The sequence below is a fragment of the Peromyscus californicus genome, unplaced genomic scaffold (genome assembly GCF_007827085.1).
Source record: "Peromyscus californicus insignis strain IS unplaced genomic scaffold, ASM782708v3 Scaffold_22__1_contigs__length_63687245, whole genome shotgun sequence".
Taxonomy (NCBI): domain Eukaryota; kingdom Metazoa; phylum Chordata; class Mammalia; order Rodentia; family Cricetidae; genus Peromyscus; species Peromyscus californicus.
In genome coordinates this window covers 63,560,074-63,578,599 of record NW_026294525.1, presented here as the reverse complement: position 1 = coordinate 63,578,599, position 18,526 = coordinate 63,560,074, and the positions used below count along the sequence as shown (strand labels likewise).

The following is an 18,526-nucleotide window of genomic DNA, read 5'->3' as shown; positions in this document are numbered from 1 at the left end:
AGGCTAGGCCAGCGGGGTTACTTCCTCACCTCCAGTTAGCATAAGGCTTTGGAGAATGAGCCACATCCTTGCATGTCAAAAGCTTGTCTCTTTTTACTGTTGAGTGCTAATCTGTTGCATAGACGAGGTACCTACCACAATTTGTATATCCGGTCACCAGGCGATGAACAACAAACACTTCAAGTGTTTCCAGTTTGGGGCTCTTCTGAATGAAGTTGTTATAAAAGTGCTAGTATAAGCAAACCCAAACTAAAATTCTTGAAAATTCAACAGAACTGTCCAACAAGTAAAAAATAGGCTACTCCTCTGGGGTGTAAGGGAACAAATAGTCGATAATGAGTTGAAGATCAAGCCACTGGCTTTATAAACAGCAACTGCAACTAAGATTGAGGGTTGGGGGTTGGGACACTTACACGAAATAAAGAAGGCTGCTGGGGCGGCTTCACGGCCTGGGAAACATGGGTTGCAACATCACTAGGACAGAGTGATACATGCAGTTGTTGTTCAATTTTGACAGGGACTGGAATTGGGCCAAAAGACTCAAGCCTGTTTTCCTGTCCACTTTTTCAGAGTCTGCTTGATGGCCTGTCCGGGCACAGAAACAAAGGGCTCTATTTTCAGAGCTGGACGGACTTCCCGGGCTAGGCAGCTATGGATATATATATATATATATATATATATATATATATATATATATATATATATATATATATATATATATATATATATATATATATATATATATCCCACCAGTCCCGGGAGCTCTGGGTGGCTTCTTCTTTTATCAGTCTCCTCTGTCGCAGCTCTCTGGTGAACCTATCTGATCTCATCTCAGCCACCCTGGAGCACTGACTCTGGGTCTGGGTAGCCTGGGGTTTTTACCTGGGGCTACTGGGGTTTCCGGGTCCCCTCTGCACCCGTGTGTCCTTTGTGATAGACTAGAAGGGCCCTAGTTGAACTGGAGGGTATGGGTGTGAATTCTGACTTTATTGGCCCTGCCCCCCAGCACATTTTGTTTGGGTCCCAGCCTTTGGACATCTTTCCCCATCACTGTAGGTAACACATTACCTCACTAGGCTGCAACCGGGTTACACGACCTAACGCTGCCAGACTGCCCCAACAGATGCGTGTTCACTCTTGATCGCGTGCACTTACTACCCAGGCTTTTTACATTTTCCCACAATCCCCGAACTCCCTTGGCTGCGCTTGTAGCTCAGATGAAAGGATCTGCGTCGACTGCCGCAGGAATCCCTCAGTGGAGAATCAGTATCACCCTGAACTGCCTGCCTCCTCAGGGCTTAGGCTCTCACCTGCGTTTTTAGTTTAAGGGTTGCCTCTTAAGGAACTGTCCTTAGGTAAGAGGTTTGGGTAAGTTGGGCAGATAAGATTCACAAGCTGCCAGGGAGCCAAGAGTGGCTCTCGGCTCCCTCCCCTTTCCAGCCCCACAACCCCCTAACCCACCACTCCCGGTCGGTCGCTGACCCCTTTGCGGGGCGTCCTTGCTTTCCACTGATCTGCAGCAAGCTGGTTGAGGATTTGCAAGTCCGGGTAGGGATTGTAGCTCCCCCACCCGACCCCACAGGCGGTGTTAGCCAGGCTAGCTTTCCAGGATCCTCCTTCCGTGGGAGGTGCCCGCCGCCTGCCCCGCCCCCTCAGCCCGGGACTCAGATTCCCAGGTGAAGCCCCGGGGTGAGCTGGGAAGGGGCGGGACGGCGCTCTGCCGCCCGCGCGGTTTGAAAGCAGGCACGCGGGCCCCATTGGGTGAGCGCGACCCCGCCGGGCGGGGCCAGGTGCTGCATTCCTGTACCTTTGCTTGGGTTAAGCCCAGGTGTTTTCCTGTTGTTTTCCAGAAAGCCGCTGGTTGTTTTTCCTGGCGCCCCTCCCAATCCACCCCCTCCCAGAAAAGAAGGGGAGGTGTTTCTGCAAAAAATTTCTCCCTAAGATATTTGGGCGCGCGGGGGGGGGGGGGGGGCGGGCAGCGAACCGCGGGGCTCCCGAAGTCATGCTTGGTTGCTTTAAATTTGCATTTTTATTAAGGAAGGAGATAAAAAGCTGAAGCCAGTGAGCGCTGGGAATTGTTTACTGTATACATGTGATAATTGGACACTCTTCGAATTAAAAACACTTATTACGAAATACTATTCTAAGTAATGTAGCTTCGAAAATGAGTTTAAGAAAAAGAAATTTAGGGCTGGAGAGATGGCTCACCCGTTAAACGCTAGGCTCACAAACAAAAATACAAGAAAATTTAGCCATGCAGATGTGCATGCATGCCTTTAACCCCAGCATCCAGTGGGCAGAAGCAGGCGGGTCTACATGATGAGTTCCAGGACAGTCAGTTACGTGGTGAGACCCTATCTCAAATAGTTTTTGTTGTTGTTGTTAGAACATAATAAAGACCAGACAGTCGTGCGCCACCACGCCTAGTTCTACCTTTTTATTTTCAGCTACACCTGGTCCACTGCCAAGTTGGTTCCCAGCAGTTTTGTAACATACCAAAGGGGAACAAAACGGATTCTCATGTTTTCTCTCCCTGTCCTCTTATTTTCCAGTCCAGAGCGCAACCACCAGAAGACAGCAGAAGGAAGCCAGTGCTGGGGAAACTTGGCACTCTTTTTACGGCTGGAAGGAGAAGGAACACCAGGAACGGGTTTGAGAGTCCCACCAAATCGGCCTCTGCCAAACTCCCTGAAACAGAGAGTGAGAAAAATAAGGCTCAGGGCATCCAACCAAAGCCATCCGACGCGGGCGCGGCGGGCTCCGGGCAGGAGGCAGAGGGTCAGCCTGCGGAGAGCTGTGTTCAGACAACCCCCTGCGACGCCGAACTGTCACCTTGCACCAGCAACAGTGTAGGGGTTGTGCAGCAGTGCCACGGCAGTGATTCAGCCCAATTAGAACCTCTGCAGGCAGAGGGAGAGACTTTCCCAAATGCCACCACCGCTGCCAAGGAGCTGCATTCCTCACCAGGGAATTGCTCGGGGCAGGAGAGCGCAGAGACGCCCGCCCGCAGTCCGGGGGAGGACGCGTTGCCAGGCGCTGGCCTCCAACCAGAGACAGCGAGGGGTGTGTCGGGGTCGCCGCCTGAGCAGCGCCTCGTGGGAGGACTAGGAGAGGCCCCCGACGGAGCCCCCGGCGTGGATGCCGAAGCGGGCTCTCTGGGGGGCCCCGGGGAAGCGGTTGCGCCAGGTGAGCCTCCCTCCCTGGGCGCAGAGACCAGCCGCACAGCCGGGTCGACGGACCGCGCGCATCCCTCCAAAGTGATAACATTGGACATCTACTTGAGCAAGACTGAGGTGGCGCAGGTGGACGAGCCGGTCCCGATAGCTCCGGGGACAGACGATTGCGACGATTCGGACGACATGGAGAAGAGGTCAAGCGGCCGCCGATCGGGCCGGCGGAGGAAGTCGCAGAAATCCACGGACTCCCCGGGCGCGGACGCCGTGGCGCCCGAGAGCTCTGCAAAGGACGACGCGGTGTTCGACGACGAGGTGGCGCCAGACGCGGCCGCTGAGAACGGCTCGGCGGAAAGGAAAGTGAAATTGGCACCCGCGACTCCCGACGCGGGCGCAGCCTCGGTCACCAGCCCGGAGCCCAAGGCCAGCGCCGGCGCCCGGGGACAGCTCCGAGGGGAGCCGGACCGCGGCAAGCAGCTGCCGCCCGCCTCGTCGCCCACCAAGCGGAGGGGCCGCAGCCGCGTCCCGGAGGCGGTACCCAGCGGCGGCCCGCGCGCTCCGGCCAAGGAGTCCCCACCCAAGAGGGCGCCAGCCGCGGCGGACGGCGGCGGGGAGGAGGCGGGCCGCGTCGTCCCGCGCGAGCTCACGGTCAGGAGCAGCTCGCTGCTGCCCGAGATCAAGCCCGAGCACAAGCGAGGCCCGCTGCCCCACCACTTCGACGGCCGGGGCGACGGGGGCCGCAGCCGAGAGTCGGGCAGGGGAGCAGGAGCGTCCGACGCCGACGGCCTGAAGCCCAGGAACCAGTTCGGCGTGGGCAGGTCGACTGTGACCACTAAAGTGACCCTGTAAGTACCCGCGGAGTCAACCCCTGGGCAGGGGCGCTGCTCAGAGTTGTACGGCTGTCTGTAGTCTGTATGTTTTCCTGCTGAAAACTTTCAAAGAGAGAAGGAGCTGTTTGCAGAGCTGTGACACACTTGGCAGCCTCCACGGTTAATTCCTGCTTTAATATAAGATCTAAGTTAAATGAATGCAAAAATAGGATATCCCTTGAGGCGCGGTGTTTATATAAACATCAGCGATAAGACTTAACGGCTTCATTTAGCTAATTATATTCCTTATCCAAAGTGTACAGGGGTATTTCAGGGTAGTCACAGGGAGCCAACAGTATTTTGAGTGTGACCCAGTGGCTTTGACAGGGGAGACTTAAAGAGAATTTTTAATGAAAGTTAGTACATTGTTGTCCAAAGTAAGCTTAAAGGAAGTCTCTAATAATTCTCCCTTCTGTGATCTAGGGAAGCTGTTGGTATTTTTGTTTCTGGACTGGAAATAACTTTTCTGTTATTGAGATGGTCACTGTTATTGCTAAAATATTACCTAAGTGAAAGGACTCAAAAGAATTGACCGTACCTGCGTGCTTTTAAGTTCAGCGATTTCGCAAGTATCTATTGAGTGCCCTTTGTTCTGTGTGCTATGGGGGGGACATGACCCACACCTGTGATTCAGTCTGTTGCCCTCAACGTCTTTACGCCCCCCTTGTGGCAGTAGGAAGCACACAAATCAAATAAAGACCGCCGGAGTGCATTTTGCGGTCTCAAGGGTTCTGGAGGTACAAGAAGTCACTGGTTTCCTGGAGGCGCCTGGGCCTGTAGCTTGATGGTAACTGATTTGTGTGGGTAGGGAGGGCTCTCTATAGAACTGGTCGTCCCAGCAGGTGAAAATTATTGAGTGCTCAAATTTTTCCTACGTCCATTCACACATTGATCCAAAAAGCTGGCCATTTTTTTTTTTTTTAACTGAACGGTTTCATTCTATTTGATTTCTTAAAAGGAGTAATTGAAACAGGTCTGTTTGGAAGCCAGGAGGGAAATGTGCTTAATGAATAACGTCGAGCTACCTCACCGGCTGGCAGCCTGGAGGCCTTGGACATAATCAGCCATTTATTCTGTAACGGTAGTGTCAGGAAAGTAACCTGCGTGAATGATGCCCATTATTTGTGGAAGAGAGTGTGACGGAACACAGAAACCTGCTAAGCCTCCCTGCACGACTGAGAGAAACCCGGCAGGACGCTCTCCCTGTCGTCCAATCGGAAGACAGCAGTGGAAAAACCTGAAAAGTTACACTGTTGAGGGACCCGTAAACAAGTTCAGGAAGGGCTCTCACAAAGGAGCGCTTCTCTGGGTCTGTGTCCTATCGGAACGGAGCCAAGTGTCTTTTTTCTCACTAGTGGCCATTTTTTACTTGTTTCTTCACCAATGGTTGTATTTAAATAACTTTCGTACAGTGCCTAAGTGGAAAATTAAGAGTTTGATGTGGTTCTTTGGCCTGCCCGTCTGACGGGGGCTTTCAGACCCTTTAGTCCTGTTATGGCTGGATTTTAGGCAAAGATGTTGGCAGACTCTGATTTGTTTCTTTGATGGTCTCACCCTGTAGCCCAGGGTGGCTCCTAGCTCACCATGTAGCTGAGGCTGGCCTGGAACTCAAGGCCATTCTGCTACTTTACAGGACGAGATGTGAGCCTGGCTTGGGGAGGGTGGAGTCATCTGGTCAAAGAGTTAAAAAAAAAAAATCAACAACAAGAACAACAACAACAAAAAACCCAAAAGACCCAAATATCACTTGAAAAATGATGACTGAATCCTGTTAGAAAAATGATTTCTTCACATTGTCTATGGAGCACTGGAATTCTTAAAAAGGAATATGTTAAAACAGGGAGGCTCTTCCTTTTATAGCATAGCCTAGGCCCTTTGGACTCCCTCTCACGTCATAATGAAGGCATTACAACAGGAATTACAGGAGCCTTCCTTTTAATCAGCCCCAACTGGGTTAATTGCACTGACTCTTGGTAACACAACTTAATGGTAGAGAGTCTGAACTGTAAAAAGTGTTTTGATCCTGTGTAAATCTTTAATGAGCAGATATGCTTCCTACCCTTCAGGGAGCCATGGACTCACCTGGGGTGCTTTCCACTCACATCCCCAGATGGGCTTTGATGTCCACTCAGTACTCTTCCTTGTGCTGACTGGCCAGAGTTTTTTTTTTTTTAAATATTCTGGGTATGTTACCTTTGCTCATTAATTAATTAATACAGCACTCGCAAACCCTGTGTTTCTTCTCGACTCCCTGGCCCAGACTTCAATCCTGAAGCTTGCTTTTCTGTTTTTGCTTTTTTGAGACAGGGTCTCATATAGCCCAACTCACTCTGGTTGCCAGGGATAACCTTGAACTCCTGGTTCTCCTGCCTCCAGATTACAGGCAATGGCCACCAAGTCTGGATTTTATTTGGCTTTTAAATTTAAGATGTGAGCCAGCAATAAGCAAGCCTGGGTATTTAAGGAGATAGTGGAGGAAGCAGTACCTAGAGAAATTCATGAACACATATCCAAATCAGGGAGCTAACCTGGGCTTCGCATCCTATCCCTCTGGAGGCTCAGCAGGCCCCACCTTCTTGGGACTCTGAGGTGTGTGATACCAGTCTGGAGAGCTTGGGATTCCTTATCTGATAGACCCGATAACTCACTGAACTCTCACCCTCATTCCCCAATACACCCCCGCAGCCCTCCCCAAGTCCCCTACCCTATCCCAACCCCTCAACCCCCACCCCAGCGATAAAATGGAAAGCGGCTGAGGGCTCATTCGGGTCGGTCTAGTCCGACCCCTAACGGGGAAGCAGGGTAGTATGGTATGATGTGGTGTCACAAAGTATGTCATTCACCTTCTCTGCACCTCCTCAGCCTTCTCGCTTTAGAACAGAGCATTTGAGCCGTACACGAGGTAAACCAAATCAAGTAACTTGTCAAGTGCTTGGCAAGCACCGGATTTTCCTTTACGACAAACTGACAAGTCCCTCTGTCTGCCCCGAGGAACACATATAAAAAGGTTCATAAAACAGAAAAATGGGGGTGATTTTGACTGACAACAGCTATGGGGAGCCTCCTGGGCCTGCAGCCTCTCTTAGCCCTAGAGTAAATCCTCAAGGGGACTTCCAAAAATTCCTTTAACCATAAGTTTCAGGTGAAATAAAAATAACCCTATTCTTAATCATTTAGGTGTTTTGTGTTACCTTTAGGTTACAGATACAAAAGAGAATAGGCCAGAGATGTGAAATAAATTGGCTATGTTCACATGGATATTAGTGTGAGAGCCAGGGCTGGGGCCAGGGCCAGCAAATGCCAGCAGAACACATTTTGTTTCTATGAAAGAACACATTGTGTACATCCAAAGGCATTATTTCCTGTAATAAGTCATTAGAACTAAGAAATGTGAGTGAGAGGAGAGACTGCCTTAGAGTAAACAAATTATGGTATAGCCATATGATGGAATTATACACAGACATTAAAAAGCTTTTCAAGGAAAAAATTTCAAGGACCTGTAAGTTCTGATGGTAACTCATCTTTTTTTCTTAGCAAGAGGCAAGCTGCCAAGCCTCTTGAACATGGCATTTTCCATTCGAGTAAAATATTTATGCATATGAAGCCGTTGGGAATGAGGCAGAATGTGGACAGCAGGTTTATGAATGATTAAAAACACTTTCCAGGTCAGGAGAGACAGCTCAGAGACAGAGTAAGGAGCTGAGTTCCACTCCCCAAGACCCATGTAAAAGCTGGTCACGGGAGTGTGTCTATAATCCCAGCACTCCTGTATCCAGATAGAAGCCAAGAAAATGCCTGGCAGCTCCCTGGCCTGAGAGCATGGTGTATGCAGTGGTGAACATCCAGAGGCTTTTCTCAACAAGGTAGAGGTGTGACACCCATGGTTGTCCTCTGAATCACACAGACACACACAGGCACACACACACACACACACATATATATACACACACACATACATATATACAATACAAATTTCAGATAGTAGACACATCATACATTAGAAAAATTTTAACGGGATGGATGGCAGGAACAAAATGTCCTAAGAGGCAATACTAGGTGAATATGTTTTATTCTTTTTTTTTAAGATTTTATTTATTATATATACAATGTTCTGTCTGCATGTATTCCTGCATGCCAGAAGAGGGCACCAGATCTCATTACAGATGGTTGTGAACCACCATGTGGTTGGTTGCTGGGTATTGAACTCAGGACCTCTGGAAGAGCAGCCAGTGCTCTTAACTGCTGAGCCATCTCTCCAGCCTTGAATATGTTTTATAATCTACCTTTTAAAGTAGTTTTTTTAACAGCAGCCTAGTGGGCTTCTGTTTTTTCTTTTTCTTTTTAAATTTTTAATTTTTTTTTTTTTTGAGACAGGGTTTCTCTGTGTAGCTTTGAGCCTTTCCTGGAACTGACTCTGTAGCCCAGGCTGGCCTCGAACTCACAGAGATCCACCTGCCTCTGCCTCCCAAGTGCTGGGATTAAAGGAGTGAGCCACCACCGCCCAGCTAAAATTTTAATTTAATTTGATGTGTATGGGTGTTTTACCTGTATGTGTTTACATGCATGCAATGCCCACAGAGGCCAGAAGAGGGTGATGGATTTCCCCAGGAACTGGAGTTATAATTGTTTTTGAGTTGCCTTGTGGGTGCTGGGAATCAAACTCAGTTAAGAGTCAGTGCTCTTAACCACTGAACCATCTCTTCTCTCCTCTCCCCAAGACAGTTTTTGAAAAATTATGGGATGATTTGGCCTGGTGGCTCATGCCTATAATCCCAGTACTTGGGAGGTAGAGGCGGGAAGATCAGGAATTCAAGGTTATCTTCAGCCAAGCAGTGAGCTCGAGGCCTGCCTAAACCACATGACACCTTGTCCCAAAAAAAACTAAAGGTGAATAAAGCATTACAATAAAATAAAAACGCATAATTGATATCTGGGAAACTCATCTACATATTTAAAATATGGGAATGTATTAAATATTTAAATTTGTTTTAAAGCTTTTTATACCTTGTAATGTCTTCCAATTCTAGTGCCCATCACTGTGAATACATATTAATACTTGGTAAGTTAATAGCTTCTTAGACAGATATATAATCTCTTCTGTCATATGCAGGTAAGAGAGCCCTTAAAAAATAGTTCCTAGTATTTGTAGGGTTGTTTAGGAAGTGTCATGGAAAAGCAAATCTACACCTGGAGGATCCAGACTTTGCAGCCTTTTGTGAGCTGGTTTATGTGTTCACGTACCACCAGGCTGGCGGCTCACTGTCATTGCTTGTTTTCTTGCAGCCCTGCTAGACCCAAACATGTGGAACTAAATCTGAAAACCCCAAAGAATCCCGACAGTTTGGGAAATGAGCACAGTCCATTTAGCCAGCCGGTTCATAAAGGAAACACTGCCAACAAAATCTCCTTATTTGAAAACAAGCGGGCTAGCAGTAGCCCCAGACACCCCGACATCCGCAGCACAAGGAACAATCCTCCCTCTAATAAGACATTTGTTGGGAGGGCTAAGCTAAACCTAGCCAAGAAAGCCAAAGAAATGGAGCAACCTGAAAAGAAAGCCTTGTCACCCAGCCACCAGAATGGCCTGGTGACCAAGGAACCATCCGCAGAAGCCAAAGGCACGGAAGTCCCTAGCCCCGGAGAAGACCTTCTTCCAGCTGCCAGAGGAGGGGGAGGAGAGCCCACCGAGAATCAGGTCCTCTGCCCTGAGCCTGATCAAAGTGATAAGGCAGATGTACAAACAGATGCTGCCTGTCCTTCACAGCCAGTACCCACTGCCGTGGTTCCTGTGACAGACCCTGAGCTCTCAGGAGAGGACCGCTCAGAGGCTGCTGACAGCAAAAACCATGTATTTGACAATATGAGTAGTACTGCACAGGACATCCCTGCCGTTCTTAATGCCACAGAGCCTCCTCCAAAGCCACAGGGTGCCTTTTCTGACTCACAGCCTGCATCTGAGTCATCTAGGGAGTCTTCTTGCCTGCCTTCTGCTCCCATTCCTGAGGACACTCTCCAAGATGGCTGCGTTCAAGTTCCCACACGCAGTTTTCCATGCGCTGATCTAAGAGTGTCAGAGAACCACGATGAATGTGATGTGCCAGTGTCTCCTCACACTGAGAAAATGCCAGTCTCCAAACTTGGAGGGGGAGAAGCCAGCCCCACTTCATCCCCAGAGCACAGCCCAGAAGCTGTGGGGAATGAGTGTCCATCCAGGGTCCTCGTCCAGGTCCGGTCCTTTGTGCTTCCTGTGGAGAGCCCTCAGGATGTGAGTTCTCAGGTCACCTCAGAAAGCTCTGAAGTTAGAGAGGTACATCTGCCAAGTTGTCACAATCATGAGTTTGAAGTGGTTTCTGTGGCCCCTTGTTCTCCCGAGCAAGGGGATGTACCCGGCACATCAGCTGTGCACACCCATCGCAGAGAGGAGCGTGTGGCACAGTCTGGCCCACACATCATAGAGCCAGGGCCTGAGAAGGCTCTGCCTGTCCAAACTCAGAGTCAGAGCAGTGGGACTACCCTGACAGCCGAGTTCAGCCCCATCCACTCTCCCACCAGCAAAAGTCATTCAGAAAGTCCCCAAAGGCCAGGCCAAAATGTCACCAGCCGGAATACCCCTACCAGTCTTTTGAACGTTTCTGCTAGTAGTGACGATAGTGTCCTTGATTCTTCTTCTGATATGGAAAAATTCACTGAAATTATTAAAAATATGGACAGCACAGTATGTGTGCCCCAGAAAAAAAAGAAGGCCAGGATCCCAAACTCCCCAGCCCCTCATTTCGCCATGCCTCCAATTCACGAGGACAGTTTGGAAAAGGTGTTTGATCCCAATGTGTTCACCATTGGCTTGGGGAAAAAGAAGGAGAGCCAGCCAGAGCTGTCCCCGGCTTTGCACTTGATGCCGAACCACGATCCCTTATCCAAACTGAGAGCGAAGCGTGCCTCCACTGAGCAGAGTGCCCTCTTCAGGTCCTTGCACACTAACACTAATGGGAAGAGTGAGCCTCAGTCCGCGGCAGACGTGAATGACAAAGAGAACAGGGACATCACCAACCTTGGAGTTAAGCGGTCGAGGCTAGAAAAAAGCACGCTGTTCTCAAGCATGCTTTCTTCTCTGCCACAAGACAAAATCTTTTCTCCCTCTGTGACGTCAGTCAACACCATGACCACATCTTTTAGCACTTCCCAGAACAGCTCTGTACCTCAGTCTTCAGTGGCACAGCCCCGGAAGGAGGGAGACCCGCCCTGTGGCTCAGACAAAGAGCAACCACATCTTGCACCCCACAACTCCTTAAAGGTCTTCAATTTCAACTCATCAAATACATCTCATCCGAGTTTGAAAAGTCGAAGCCCCATGGAAAAGTACCCACAGAGAGAGGAGACCAAGGAAGACCTGAATTCTCGGAGCAACCTACCCTTGCCAGAGTACAAACGTTCTGACTTACCCAAACTGAAGAACAGTGATGACATGGAAAAGCCTAACCTTATGGAGAATGTTCTTAAGTCAAACATGCCGAACATTGGGGCCACTGACACGGACATCTTGGGCCTTTTCAAACCCAGCCGGTATGACCCAGGCCTTTCTTTTTCTGGAATGTCATTAGCAGATCCCATGGTAAGTACCAACTGTTACTTAGTTGGTGGTTCTAAGCCCAGGAGGCAGCGAGGGGCTTGGGCTGTGTTTACAGGTGGTTGTTTGTGTGTAATACTTTGCTATTTGTTCACCATGTGATTTTGTTTTGTTTATTTTTGTTGGTGGTGGTTTTTTGTTGTTTTGTTTTGTTTTTGAGACAGGGTTTCTTTGTGTAGGTTGTCTTGGAACTATCTCTGTAGACCAGGCTGGTCTCAAACTCACAGAGATCCACCTGCTTCTTCTGCTTCCCAGTGCTGGGATTAAAGGAGTGCACCACCACCACGCAGCTTTTTTTTTTTTCTTCACCAAATACTTTTAAATCTGTATATGAGGAACTCCGAGGTTCCAGGAAAGAAAAGACACCCTCATCCTGAGACATTTGTGGTCCAGCAGGGAGAATTAAGTTATGTGTTTCAAGGCATTTGTGAACGTCTATGTCATACTATAAGAAGTATAGAAAAGATGCTTTGAGAGTTCAGAGACCTAGGAGACCCATTTTCTTCTCTGTAAAACACTCAGCGCTATATTTAGAATTTTGAAGATGTGTGAAACAACTTCCTCTATTTGCAAAGGCCCCACCCAGCCAAAGGATGTCCCCTTCTCCTTCCTCCTGTGCTGTGGGGTGTCACTCATTCCTCCACAAGCATCTTTGCTCATCCTGGGTAGTTGGGAAAGTACCTAATGGAACCTCAAGTTTGGAGCATAAAGTTTGGTTTGCATGGGTCCTTTCCCCTCGGTGTAACAGGGGGAACTGCAAGATACAACTTGGATTCTTCCTCTCTGATCTGCTGGTTTTCTCTTTGCTGGTGCTGAAGACCGAACCCAGGGCCTTCTGTGCTAAGCACACCGCTGCTGCTGAGCCTCCCTCCAGACCGGGAGTTGTTTTCATGCTAACTTGTGCCCTTCTGCTTCCAAGCTTGCTATTTAAGTTGGAGGGGATTGTGCATGCAACTTGCTTTGCAGTGGCCCAGCTGTGAGCCAGCTGCCAGGCAAGTGGAGAGGAGACCACAGGAACGACCTGGCCCTCTCTTTCACCTGAGCAGGGCGCTGTCGCAGCAGTGAGTCGTGGTGGCTTTTGCTGTAATCCCATCATGGACTGTGATTTTGGAGGCTTTTTCAAAATTATATAGTTGGCTAGTTGTGATGAAGCATGTCTGTCGTCTCAGCACTCAGGAGGCTGAGGCAGGAAAGTTCAGAGGCCTGCCTGAACTATACAGCAAGACTCTGTCTAACACACACACACACACACACACACACAGGTTTTCAGCAGTACTACATACAGATCTTTTTTCATGGATTTTGTAAACTAATAAGTTTCAAGCTTTTGTAGTCCTAGGACCCACTTTCTTTTAAAGATTGAGAACTCCAAAGAGCTTTTGTTGGTTTGGGCAATGTGTCTGTATTGGAACTTGGTCCTGGGAACGCAAACCACCAGAAAACAGACACACAGGTCCCGTAGCCTTCAGAGTGAAGACATGCCTCATGGAGAAAAGGACCAGAAAGGGCAGATAACCTTTTGTTGCTATGAAAATAACTTTGAACTTATGGGGCGCCATTTTAGCTTCTTGGGGACAAACCTCCCCTGTCTCCCCTACTCCCACTTCCCCTGCCCCCCAGCACTGGGAATGAGCCCAGAGCTACACATGTGCCTATGAAGCTCTCCAGCCTCCTTTTTACTTACAGTCTCACTAACTTACCCAGGCTGGCCTTGAACATGTGTTCTTTCTGCTCCAGCCTTTGGATATAGACATATAGGCCTAGTCTCCTGGGGCATTTTCATCACCCTTTGACAATCAACCTGTACCACATAGAAATCCTAAAAGTTTTCTCAAAACAACAACAACAACAAAACAAAACAACCCAGTGTCTTTCAGGCACAAAATTTCTGCCAGTCCATTTCCCATTCTTTATGCCATTGTTCCTGTTAATTATTCTTAGATCATTTATTATTTGGCTGTAACTTGACAGAGCCTGATTTTTAAAAATAGTTTTTCTCAGGCTGGAGAGATTGCTCAGTTATTAAAGCTGTTGCTTTGCAAGCAGCAGGCATGAGGACTGGTTGGTCCCCAGAACCCATGTAAATGGTGTGTGTGTGTGTGTGTGTGTGTGTGTGTGTGTGTGTGTGTGTGTGTGCATGCGTGCATGTGTGTGTTTCCATGACCCACCTGTAATTCCAGTGCTGGGAAGGGCAGGGACAAGGTCCCCAGAGCAAGCCTGTTAGCTAGACTAGTCCCATTGGTAAGCTGTGGATTCAATTGAGAGGCCTTGCCTCAATATATAAGGTGATATATAAAGTGATAAATGACAACTCCCAAAGTCAGCCTCAGGTCTCCACGCTCATATATGTGTGCTCACACACATAAACACACATGCACATTACACACATGTGAAACAGGAAAAAGTAGTTTCTCTCTGAAGCCAAGTCAGACAGCATGAAAGAAGAAATAGTAAATATATATATATATTTTGGTTTGGTTTCTTGAGACAGGGTTTCTCTGTTAAGTTTTTTTTTCAAGCCTGTCCTGGAACTCACTTTGTAGACCAGGCTGGCCTTGAACTCACCAAGATTCACCTGCCTCTGCTTCCTGAGTGCTGGGATAAAAGGTGTGCACCACCACTGCCTGGCCAGCTTTTTATAATTTTTTCCAAAATGTCTTTCTTCAGGTCTTAGGCTTTGCTGGTTGTAGTTTATATTTAATGTATTTCTTGGCTTTTGTTTTAGATTTTAGGTCTTTCCTTCAGTTTACTGACTTCTGTGTGCACACAGCAAATCAGTGCATGCTGTTTTCTTTCCAATAATCCACACGGGGCGGGAGGGGGGGGCGGGGCTTGCTCAGGCCTTGTGGTCATAGTCCATTGGTGTGAGGCAAGAGGGTGTGATCAAAGGCAGACCTCAGGATTGGCATCCTGTTCAGCCGGGAAGTAGCCCATGTTTTGTAATATTTTTACATGTATAATTATTATTTTTATTATCTTGCACGTTACGGGTTTTACTGGTCTTGCCAGGTGATCTTGAAAACGATTACTTCTGAAGCCGTATAAAAAGGTACTTTGTCCATCAAAAAAGGGGAGATTAAAAATACCATGTGCAGGACTGGTGAGGTGGCTCAGTGGTTAAGGGCACTGGTTGCTGTTGCAGAGGACCTGAGTTCAATTCCCTGCAAATGCCTGCTGGCTCCCAACCATCAGTAACTACAGTTCCAGAGGAGCCAACACCCTCTTCTGACTTCCATGGACACGTGTCACACATACGTACATGCAGAAAAAAAAAACATTCATACACAAAATAAATAAATCTTTTTAAAAAAGTGCCACATGCCATGTACATTGTGAAATATATTATACCTCCTCTTTTTTCCTTTTTCTCTTGCTGTCCTGGGGATTGAACCCACAGCCTTGCACATGCTAGGTGAGTGTTGTACCACTGTGCCACAGCCCTGGCCCACTTTTTACTTTTTTGTTTCGATATAAAAATGTCTTGCTAAATAAGCACTTTGTACCCTAGGCGGTCCTTGGGTTTGTGATCCTCCTGCCTCATCCTTTTCCATAGCTGCAATCGCAGGAAAGTGCTCCTGGGCCTTGCAGTGCACACTTTAGACTCGTACTTGTCACATGATGGAGAAGTTACTATGGCAACACAGTGTTTATAGATCTAAGGAGGGTGTGCATACGAACACATCAAATCCACTTCTAAATAAATGACTAATGTAGTCCATTTCTTTCTTTGTTCTTCTTCTTTTTAATTTGAGGTTACTCAGATTCTTTGAAGAGAACCTGGTTAGTTATTTGGTGAACTGATGTAAGCATAGTTCTGACTTTTGGGCCCTGAATTTTCTGGTATCAGTGGAAATACTCTAGACATTTTAATGAGTAGAAGCTAGAATGGCAAATTCATTTGGAAAATCTTGTAATTTAATCATGTAAATTCAGTGGGAACACTAACATAACGAGTGTAAAGCAAGGTATACTTCAGTACTGACAAATGGTGAAATAAATATGTTCTGACTAAAAGGCGCTCAGGCGGAGAAGGACAGCTCCCCTGTAATGCTGTAATTGTTTATTGTATTTTCATTCCTCTGATTGCAGACTCTTAGAGGAGGTGTGCATAATAAACTCAATCCACGGCCTGGGAAGGTAAGGTTACTTCAGTTTCTGGTCCAGGTTCTCTCTCGTCTGATGAAGGGACAAAAATGCTTCAACTTTCTTTTCCTTGCAGATTGTGATATTCAGTGAGCCTGATGTCTCTGAGGAGTGCATAGAGGTGTTCCGGGACATGGAGGACTGCAGCTCTTGGCACCTCTCCCCAGTGATACTTGTGAAAGTTGTCAGAGGATGGTAAGAATGCGCTGCAGGTGAAGCTTGCAGGGGTGTTAGTCCACTGCAAGTGCAGCTTACAGGGGTGTTAGTCCACTGCAAGTGCAGCTTACAGGGGTGTTAGTCCACTGCAGGTGCAGCTTACAGGGGTGTTAGTCCACTGCAGATGCAGCTTACAGGGGTGTTAGGGTCCACTGCAGTGCAGCTTACAGGGGTGTTAGTCCACTGCAGTGCAGCTTACAGGGGTGTTAGTCCACTGCAGGTGCAGCTTACGTTAGTCCACCGCAGGTGCAGCTTACAGGGGTGTTAGTCCACTGCAGGTACAGTTTACAGGGGTGTTAGTCCACTGCAGTGCAGCTTACAGGGGTGTTAGTCCACTGCAGGTGCAGCTTACAGGGGTGTTAGTCCACTGCAGGTGCAGCTTACAGGGGTGTTAGGGTCCACTGCAGGGGCAGTTTACAGGGGTGTTAGTCCACTGCAGATGCAACTTACCACAGGAGTTGGCTTTCTCAATTACTATTTGGACCTCACTGCTTACTTATGAGTGAGTCTTTATCAGCATAATCGACTTACAGGGGTGTTAGTCCACTCCTGTAAGTCCACCCCATCTGACTAGTTATGAAACATCTTTTCTAATAGGACTTTTAATATTTGAATATATGTTTCTAAATAGTGAACATATTCACTAGAAAAGTAAAATGTCCTTTCATTATCAAATTGGAAAACTGAAATTTATGCTAAAAACTAAAAACTAAAAAAAAGTTCGCAAGACAGTTTTGTTTGTAGTAGGAGAGTTGCTGTCTCTTTTGCAACCTTTTTTTGTTATGTTTTGATGATTTGTTTTGTTTTGTTTTTTTCTCGAGACAGGATTTCTCCGTGTAGTTTTGGTGCCTGTCCTGGATCTCACTCTGTAGACCAGGCTGGCCTCGAACCCACAGAGATCCGCCTGGCTCTGCCTCCCGAGTGCTGGGATTAAAGGCGTGCACCGCCCGGCTGATGATTTATTTTTAATTATACGTATGTGTGGGTGTTTGTGAGGGCACGTGAGTGCAGGTGCCCATGGAGTCGAGAGGCAGCAGATCCCCTGGAACTGGAGCTAACAGGTGGTTGTGAGCCACCCAGAATGTGTGCTAGAAATCAAACTTCAGTCTGCTGCAAGAGCAGTCCTCACTCTTAACCACTGGACCATCTCCCCAACCCTCTTTTAGCAACTCTTATTGGCTTTGTGAAGGTGTGAGCCCCGGCCATGTGCTGGGCTGTTTTTCTTGGTGCTGTGTGGTTGCTGGGGAGAATCTTCTTGTTAACATACATATAGTCCTTTGTATCAATGTATCCATTGATTCAACTGTGATGTATGCATTACAGTCGCTCTAAGAGAAATGTGTGATAATATATATATGTAAAGGGAAAGTTCATCCAGAGAGCACTTGTGATTACTGGTCAGTCTCCACTCTTGGTTCTGTGAACATGGGCACAGTGATAACTCCAACATCCTTCAAAATACCTGTATAGTTTTTTAATTATCTGAGGCTTGATAAGACCCAGTGAGGTTGGTCTTAGGGAGAGCTTAATGCTATTTCTACTAGTTACTGATGTATAGTATGTATTAGCCAGAATTAAGTAATCACACCTGCCTCACTGTGACAGATAATGACTTTTCTGTGTTTTATTCTCAGTTGGATTTTGTATGAGAAAGCCAATTTTGAAGGGCACTCCATCGCTCTAGAAGAAGGTGAATTGGAACTGTCTGGTCTCTGGGGCATGGAGGACATTTTGGATGAAGAAGCAGAGTCTGATAAACCTGTAGTAATTGGTTCCATCAGACATGTGGTCCAGGTCGGTTATGGGGAATGTGGACTTCATTCAACATGGGGAGATGGGTGTTAGAGTTAATTTTACTTTAGGGGAATCTTTAGTTTATAAAATAAATGGGAAAATATTTGATCGATACTCTTTGGATATGTGTTCTATAATGTAAATATTTGTATACCACAAATTACTAGAAAGGAAACATTCTAATCATTAGATATTTTTTCATGATATATCTATTAGGAGAGATTTTTCGCTCTAGCTTCCACTCACATCCCAAAGAAGCACTTTACTACGTAACCTGGCTGTGATGAATTCTCTATGAACAGACTGGCTTTTTTCCTTAGATTTATTTTACTTTTTATTTGTCTGTGTGTCTGCAAATATGTACACAGGTATCCATGGAGGCAAGAAGAGGGTTTGGGGTCCCCTGGAGCAGTGACATGGCTGCCAGGACCCGAACTCTGGTCCTCTGGGATGCAGCAAGTGCTCTAACTGCTGGGCTATCTCGCCAGTCCCTTGCTTAGGTTTTTGATTGCTGCATGAAGTTCTGCTTTCCTTGAGGCACTTAAGGATATTTTACTTTAGAAGGGCAATCTAGAAATAATTTAGTTGATAGCTCAACTCAGGTTTTATGTGGATTTCAAAATATTATTTGAATCTCTCTGTGTATCTTTGCTTCCTGGCTGCCATTAGGTGACCTTGCACTATTCACACGTGCTTCCATGGTATCC

General features: G+C 47.2%; 1 protein-coding gene across 1 annotated transcript in view; it reads left to right on the top strand.

The window, feature by feature from the left end:
- The window catches only part of Crybg1 (crystallin beta-gamma domain containing 1), a 112,401-nt gene that overhangs the window by 53,952 nt on the left and 39,923 nt on the right, over positions 1–18,526 (top strand). Inside the window, exons 2-6 of the mRNA XM_052751563.1 lie at positions 2,553–4,018; positions 9,326–11,651; positions 15,756–15,803; positions 15,886–16,004; positions 17,660–17,819. Coding sequence (XP_052607523.1) covers positions 2,553–4,018; positions 9,326–11,651; positions 15,756–15,803; positions 15,886–16,004; positions 17,660–17,819 — 4,119 coding nt within the window. The remainder of the gene's footprint in view (positions 1–2,552; positions 4,019–9,325; positions 11,652–15,755; positions 15,804–15,885; positions 16,005–17,659; positions 17,820–18,526) is intronic.